Source organism: Neovison vison, chromosome 6, assembly GCF_020171115.1.
Source record: "Neovison vison isolate M4711 chromosome 6, ASM_NN_V1, whole genome shotgun sequence".
NCBI lineage: Eukaryota > Metazoa > Chordata > Mammalia > Carnivora > Mustelidae > Neogale > Neogale vison.
Genome location: NC_058096.1, coordinates 182544950 through 182553296, shown reverse-complemented (window position 1 = coordinate 182553296; position 8347 = coordinate 182544950). Strand labels below are relative to the sequence as shown.

General features: G+C 36.6%; 1 protein-coding gene and 1 pseudogene across 1 annotated transcript; both read left to right on the top strand.

Annotated features, from left to right (window-relative positions):
* The first annotated feature begins 2567 nt into the window (after positions 1-2567).
* LOC122910634 (V-type proton ATPase subunit G 1-like) lies at positions 2568-3191 on the top strand. Its single transcript, XM_044255238.1, has one exon. The coding sequence runs from the start codon at positions 2619-2621 to the stop codon at positions 2973-2975; it is 357 nt and encodes a 118-aa protein (XP_044111173.1). The 5' UTR covers positions 2568-2618; the 3' UTR covers positions 2976-3191.
* Positions 3192-6460: 3269 nt separating this feature from the next.
* LOC122910188 lies at positions 6461-7697 on the top strand (annotated as a pseudogene).
* The last annotated feature ends 650 nt before the right edge of the window (positions 7698-8347 follow it).

Here is an 8347-nt window from a genome sequence, read left to right as displayed (position 1 = left end):
CCCCCCCCAAAAAAAAACAAATGTTAACAAGATATGGGTTCCAGTTCAAAATTTGTCTTTGTCCTTTGTTCTTTGGTTTGTCTATAAAATATGATTAATAGTATTTACCTTGCTTGCTATGCTCGATTGTTTTATATATAGAAAAGGAAATATTTCCCAATTTTGTTGTCTTCCTATTATCTACTAAACTGTGTACATCTATTTAAATATAGCCAGGAGAAAATAATCAGCAGCATGGACAGTTGTATATTATTGAAGCTCTTTAAGTTGTAAACAATGTAAACAAATTCAAGTATGCTTAAGAAAAAGGGAACTATATTAACTTACACAAACAGAAGAGTTCAAAAGAGATTCAGGTACAACTGAATTCAAAGGCTTAGATGTTGGGGGCTGTAAGTTTTAACTTTATTTTGCTTTTGTTTGTGTTAGCTTTAGTTTCAGGAAGGACCACCACATATGGTGGTCAACATGGCCTTATGTGAAAACATTTCCTACCAGTTTAGAATTCTCAGGTAGGAAAAAAAAAAATCTTTCTTAATTGCTGCCTCTAGTACCTCAGCATGCATTGTCCTGTCTTGATTCATGAACTATCCCTGAACCAACTGTCTTGGGATTTGATTATTTAGGCCTGAGACAAGCACCTTACTTTTTTTAAAGTAAAGAATAGGATAAGTCATAACCACACTTATATTGCATTTGGTTGGGGAGGGAGGGCTTGGAGATTCCTGGAGGAAAATAGTATATTCCTTGGGAGGAAGGACTACTAAGAAGGCAACAAAAACCATAACGCCTGCAATATCTGTCTTGGTATTTAGGATAACATATAATCTGTTATCCAATTTCTGCTTCTCTGTTTTTGTTTCTTTTTTGTTTTTTGTTCTCTCTCTCTCTCTCTCTTTTTTTTTTTTTGAGAGAGAGAGATGGGGGTGGGTGGAGATGGACAGAGGGTAAGAGAGAATCTTAAGCAGACTCCATACCCAATGTGGAGCCCTAACCAGGGCTTGCTCTCACCACCCTGAAATCATGACCTGAGCTGAAATCAAGAGTTGGACACTTAACCAATTGACCCACCTGTGTGCCTCTGTATTTTTCAATAATTGTACAATAAATACTGTGTGGGTAGTAACAAAAATGTAAATGAGATACTATATACAATAGCATACTCTCAAGAGTATGCTAGTAACCAGTCATTATTAAGAATGACTGGAATTGGAGTGCCTGCCTTTAGCGCTCAGGTTGTGATCTCAGGGCCCTGGGATTGAGCCCTAAATCAGGCTGCCTGCTCAGTGGGGAATCTGATCCCCTTCTCCCCCTACTCCCATCCCACCCACCCCTGCTTTTACACTTTCTCTCAAATAAATAAAATCTTTTTTTTAAATGACTGGAATTTTTTTCAAACAGTAGAAATAAGATAAAAATGTTCAACCCAAACACCTTTAATCCTCAATGTTTTAGAGTGATTGAGAGTGTTTATGTGATTATTTTTTTTAATGTGCTTGACCTAAGAAAGAATTTGAGGGTTTTTTGTTTTGTTTTGTTTTGTTTTTAACATGAATATCTGTCATTGCCTTTAAAAGAAGATTCGATCTATTTGCCTGAATGCCAGTGAATAACTGTGACTCCCTATGATAACTCAGCATCTATTTCTCTACACACTTGAAGGCTTAAGAGAGCATTTTCTCATTTTTTTCTTTTTCTAATTGTGTTCTGTTTATTTTATCTTTGGCATTGCAGACTGGTGGTAGATTGAACTCATACAAGATCTTAGAGTTGATGGAGTTTAGATAGAAAGCAAATCTCAACACTATCATTTCCCTTTCAACGGGGTTCCATGAATGTGTTTTATTTAGCCAATCATACTGAGAAAAACAATCTAAATAATTATCTTCAAGTGAAAATTACTGTGATGTTTGTTCTTTCCTCGCCCCCTCATCTTTCACAGTTTTTTTTTTTTTTGTTTTGTTTTTTTTCCCCGAAGGATTCAGCTTTCCAATGGTTCTGTATATGTTAAACTCTTTTAGGTCAGGTTACCCAGGAAACAGCCTGGAAACAAGGATTTGCATGCACTAAGTTTGTTGAGAAGAGCTCTTTGGAACCACATGTACAAGGGAGTGATGAAATAAGATCATGCAGAGGGAAGAGTTTGTACTGTGGTGTGGTTAGAAAAAAGTCTGTCAGCTGATTTAATGGAGAGTTGAAGGAGTGCAATAACATTTCAGGGTTGTCCCAAACTGAGAAAAGGTAAATGAGCTTTAACACCCCAACATAGACCAGTCATTGAACGTGGGTGGCTCCTGGAAAAGAGGCACAAGGTGGATGAGGCAGATCCCCTTGAATGAGGGAGTTTCTTGAGCAGGTCTCATCCTTGAGCTTTTAGTAGCCAACAAGACCTGGCAACTGGACAAATGAGTATTTTTGTTCTAAATGGAAGCATTGAGTTGACACATTTGATTCATCTCATCTCAATAATTGACTCATCTCAATAATCAGGACCAAACATTTAATTTAAAGCTTTGATATTTGCATCTAGCTATCAAAATCAGTCAGTTAGAGCTGACCCAAGGGACCCGCTCGAACCGATTTAGGCCGCTTCCCTCGGCCTTAGAGTCGCCACCGCCATGGCCAGCCAGTCGCAGGGGATCCAGCAGCTGCTGCAGGCCGAGAAGCGGGCTGCCGAGAAGGTGTCGGAGACCCGCAAGCGAAAGAACCGGAGGCTGAAGCAGGCCAAAGAAGAAGCTCAGGCTGAAATTGAACAATACCGCCTGCAAAGAGAGAAGAAGTTCAAGGCCAAGGAAGCTGCGGCTCTGGGATCCCACGGCAGCTGCAGCACTGAAGTGGAGAAGGAGACCCAGGAGAAGATGACCATCCTGCAGACCTACTTCCAGCAGAACAGGGATGAAGTCCTGGATAACCTCCTGGCCTTTGTCTGTGACATCCGGCCGGAAATCCATGAAAACTACCGCATCAATGGATAAGGGGAGGAAAGAGCAGCTCTGCGTGCAGATTGGCATGTTAGATACCTTCATGGAAAACGAAGCTTCAGCAAAGCTTGAGTAACTACATCCTTGGGAAAAGGCATTAAATTATTTCTGTATATTATGTTTTAGGTCCCTTCACTTTTTGGAGAATAGCAAATCTAGCTTCTTTGTACAAACGTAGAGCTTATCCAAAGATTTTCTCCTTTTACCTCATATTTCTTAGAAATTTAATGTGTATACGTGGTTTGTGTTCCTATGCCTTTTAGCTCAAGCAACATATATATCAGTACTTTTCTTTCTTAGATGTAGAAAAAAAAAATTTTTTTTTTTTTAAAAGAAAGAAAGGGATTAAATTTTTTTTTCCCTAAAGCTTTCTTGAAGGTCAGGTGCTTTATCTATGAAAAAGTAGTAAATAGTTATTTGTAACTTGTGTGAAGCAGCAGCCAGCCTTAAAACAGTCCTTTCTGGCTAAGGGTAGAACAACGAATACTAGGATATATTGTTCAGGCTGCTTTTAGTTTCTCTTAATCAAAATTATTAGATGATAGAATTCAAGAACTTGTTACATGTTATTACTTGGTGTACTGATAATCATTTAAAAGTAAAGACATTGTCATGCAAAAAAAAATCAGTCAGTTAGATTTTTTAATGCATTTTATTAAAATATTCTCAATTTCTTTATTCGTTGCTAAAGATTCAGTTTTCCCTCCAGTGTCATTTTCCTTCATCCTGAAGAACTTCCTTAATTTCTTTCTTGTAGGTTAGATTGATTGGCTGGTAATAAGTTGTCTTCATTGTTCCTTGATTAGGATTGTTTCCTTGATTCTCTTATTTATCTTTTATTCTTGAAGGATATTTTTGTTGGATATATAATCAGTGTTGAAAGTCATTCTTTTCTTGTTTTTCTTGCCAGTACTTTACCAATGTCATTATATTAACTCTTCTTGGTAAATTTTGTTATCCCTCTCCATGTAATGTGTTTAGTTTGCTATGCTGGTTTGGGATACTTTGTGCATATACATTTCAGGGGTATACCCAAGCATAAATTAATCATAGCATCTTCTTTTATTTCAATAAGTTACATTTAGGAGTCACATGTTTCTTATCATCAAGGAATGTCCATAATTACCCATAAAAATTGGCATATCCCAACTAAAGATTCCAGATGTAAATTAACTGAATCTAAATAAAGAAAACCTTGTCTCTTCTAAATTTATCAGAGAGAATGATATTTTAATATATATTTTTAAAGCTGGTTCAGTAACTTGTAAAAAGTCTACTTTTAAAGAGAGATGATAAAGAAATTCTTTTTCTAGCAGTGACTAACTAGGACACTTAAGAACAGTCTTTTTGCTGAGAACAACTAAATAAGCCAGAAAAATATGTTTTTAAATATCTATTTTAGTACACACAAAAAACTACCAATGGATAAAAACTAACAATGCAGAACTGAAAGAACCAAGAGCCAGGAAATGAGGAACACCAAGGAAGATTATTTCATGTCTGGAGCTATTTTTCCCATTAAAAATAATGATAAATGCCAAATAAAGACCTCCTTGTTGAGATGGTAAGACACTGGGCAAAACAGTGACATTTTCATGTAGCTGGAAAAAGTGTGGAGTTAAGGGTTCTTATAAATACTTGAGTTTTCAGTTGATATCTAAAGTTGTTATATTCTCTATGCATGGGAACTAGTCCAGTTCTCATAACTGATGCCCACTTTAAAATCACCTCAGTTACTGACTGGATTATGGTGATGCACATCAGCTGCTCAACAATAACAGAAATAATTTTCTCTGGAAAAAGATAACATTAGCTAAAGTTATATCAATCAGTTGATTGATATAAATTTGCTACTTAATGATACATAATGTTGTTAAGCAATACAAAGTAATCAGGCACAAAAAGTTAAGAATTGGCCAACATAAGAGAAAAAGCAGACAACTGAGATTTATCAAGAGAATAACCACATATTAAAAAGTACATAACTTTTAGATTAAAATACATAACTTTTAAATTAATTAATATAAACAGAAATTAAGTGACAAGATGGAAAAGTTTAGCAACAAACAGGAAAATTTGAAATTTGGAAATTCTAGAACTTAAAATAATTGAAGTTAAGATTTCAGTAGTTGAGATCTTATTAAACTGAGTTGTTGAGTTTAAGCATCAGATTAGATGTAGCTGAAGAAAGAATAAGTGAGTTAGATGAGAGGCCAAAGGAAAATGTCCAAACTGAAGCAAGGAGCTCCAGAAATATGGAGACCCTGAGAACGTAACAGACAATTAGAGTATAGTATAGACATTTAACAAATATGTAATTGGACTCTTAGAATTAGAGGAGAGTTACTTAGGCAAAAGCAATATTTGCAAAGACTGTGACTGAGAATTTTTAAAAACTAATTAGTGAATTTAAGGCCAAGATTGAAAAAATTTTGTAAAACCCAAGCAGCATAGATACAAAGAAAAATATATACTGTGATGCTTCATAAATTATTGAAAACAAAATTTAAATAGTAAATTTTTTAATAATTTTTTAAAATTTTTTAATTTTTTAATAAACATATATTGTATTATTAGCCCCAGGGGTACAGGTCTGTGAATCGCCAGGTTTACACATTTCACAGCACTTACCATAGCACGTACCCTCCCCAATGTCCATGTAAATAGTAAATCTTAAAAACACCCAGAGGTCTACAGATTCATTTCAATCCCAGTCAAAATCTCAGAAGGATTTTTTTGAGGAAATTTATGAACTGTCCTAAAATTAAAATGGAATTACAAGGGGATTTTTACAATAAACAAAATGGAAAAAATATGCATTCCTTCTTTTAATAACCATTATAAAGCTACATTAATTAAGACTTTAGTGTTGATATAAGGAATAACAAATATATCAGTAGAACCAAATACAGGGTTTAGATACAGATGTAAATTATCTAGAGAGTCAACTTATTTTCAGCCAAGGGACTAAATCAAATCCATTCAGAAGAAATGAAGTCTTTTTAAACGAATAGTGGTGGGTCAATTCTATGTCATGCCATATACTAAAATTAAGTTACTTCAAGATATAGCAATGGTCTAAATATAAATTCTACCACCCTAAATCTTCTACAGGAAAACATAGGAAATTGTCTTTGTCACCTTGAGTAGGCATAGATTAAACAAAATTTAAAAAGCACCAGTCATTATAAAAATTGATAATTTGCACTTCATCAATATTAAAAAGAAAACTTCAATCAAGAGAAATCATTAAGAAAATGAATAAGCAAGCCAGAGACTAAGCCAAATACTTACAAAATGTGTAAGTCTGACAAAAGGCTTTTATCTAGAATATAGAAAGAACTCCACAAATCAGTCTTGTAAAGACAAATAACCCAATAAAAAGGGCAAAACTTCTTTGAAAAGGTACTTTGTAAAAGGAGATATGACGAATAATTTTGTTGTGTAAGATCTCAGCCTCACCACTGCTGTATTCCAAGATGTTGCTTTCTAACAGGCTGCCTCTGGACAAACTGGCATGAAGGGGAAGCAGGTCAACATGAGAGTGGACTTCGACAGTCCTGTGAGAACAACCAGATGGCAAACAACCAGATAATCAAGGCTGCCATCCCAAGCATCAAATTTGCTTGGACAATGGAGCCAAGTCAATTGTTCTTATGAGCCATCTGGGATGATCTGATGATGTCCCGATGCCAGAGAAGATCACTTTGGGGCCAGTTGCTATAGAACTCAAATATCTGCTGAGCAAGGATGTTCATTCTTAAAGGACTGTGTGGACCTGGAAGTAGAGAAAGCCTGTGCTGAACCAGCTTCTGGGTCTTCCATCCTGCTGGAGAGCCTTTCCTTTCATGTGGAGGAAGAAGAAAAGGAAAGAGATACTCCTGAGAAGAGGGTTGGATCTGAGCCAGCCAAAAGAAAAGCCTTCCAAGCTTCACTTTCCAAGCTAGAGGATGTATATGGCAATGATGCTTTGGGCACTTCTCACAAAGCCCACAGCTCTGGAGGTTTCCTAATGAAGGAGTTGAACTACTTTGCCAAGGCCTTGGAGAGTTCAGAGCAACCCTTCCTGGCCATCCTGGGCAGAGCTAAAGTTGCAGACAAGATCCAGCTGATTGATAATGTGCTGGACAAGGTCAGTGAGATGATTATTTGTGGTGGAGTGGCTTTTACTTTTCTTAAGGTGCTCAAGAACATGGAGATTGGCACTTCTCTGCTTGATGAAAACAGAACCAAGATTGTCAAAGAAGAATGGTGTGAAGATTACCTTATCTGTGGACTTTGTCACTACTGACAAGTTTGATGAGAATGCCAAGACTGGCTAAGCCACTGTGCCCTCTGGCATACCTGCAGGCTCGATGGGCTTGGACTGTGGTTCTGAGAGGAGCAAGAAGTACCTGAAACACTTGCTTGGACAAAGAAGATTATGTGGAATGGAGCCGTGGATGAATTTGGTTGCAAATCTTTTGCCCAGGGAACCAAAGCCCTCATTGATAAGGCAGTAAAAGCCACTTCCTGGGGCTGCATCACCATCGTAGGTGGGGAGACATTGTCACTTGCTGTGCCGAATGGAACACGAAAGATATCAGCCATGTGGGCCCTGAGAATGATGCCAGTCTAGAGCTCCTGGAAAGTAAAGTGCTTCTTGGGGATGGGTGCTCTCAGCAATGTTCAGTATTTTTCTGCCTTTTGGTTACTGTGCACAGCCCGGGCCCCTAAGTCAACTTAGCACTTATTGCATCTCCACATGGCATTAGCTAACATCTTCCCCCATGTTGGGATTCAGCAAGTGGCCAAGAGATGTAGTTCCAAGAGCCCTTCACTAAGTACACAGTATCTCAGCTCATCTCTACCGCACCCTGGATTTGCCTACATCCTTCAAGGTCCTATTTGAAGTTTTTAGTAACTAAGCCTTTGCGCATTCTAGAATGCATATATTTATATTTTGCCTGTTAAAAGAAAATGAGCTGTGTTAGTTTCTCTTTTTGAAGTACCTCATTCTGATTAGTTTTGTCATTTTTTCATTACTCAGCATGAAAATAAGATGAAATCCCAATTATAGGGAGGGAGGGAGACAAAGGTGGTGATCTGTTAAATAAGTAATAAACTTTTTTAAGAAAGAATGACCCATAAGCACAAATATGTAAAAAAAAAAGCTCTGTACTAATCATCAGAGAAATATTAATGAAAACCAAATGACATATCAACTGTCATGCAATAAAATAAATCAAGAAAAGAACTGTTATATAAAATTTTACACCCACTAGAATGGAAAATGGTTAAGAGTGACAGTGATAATTGTTGGCAAGGTTGTGAAGCAACTGTAACTTTTTTTTTTCATTCTTTCTTTCTTATCTTTTTCTTTTTTT

Bases quoted from the DNA above. Each gene is read 5' to 3' on its own strand.
- LOC122910634 (XM_044255238.1), top strand. From the start codon at position 2,619: ATGGCCAGCCAGTCGCAGGGGATCCAGCAGCTGCTGCAGGCCGAGAAG.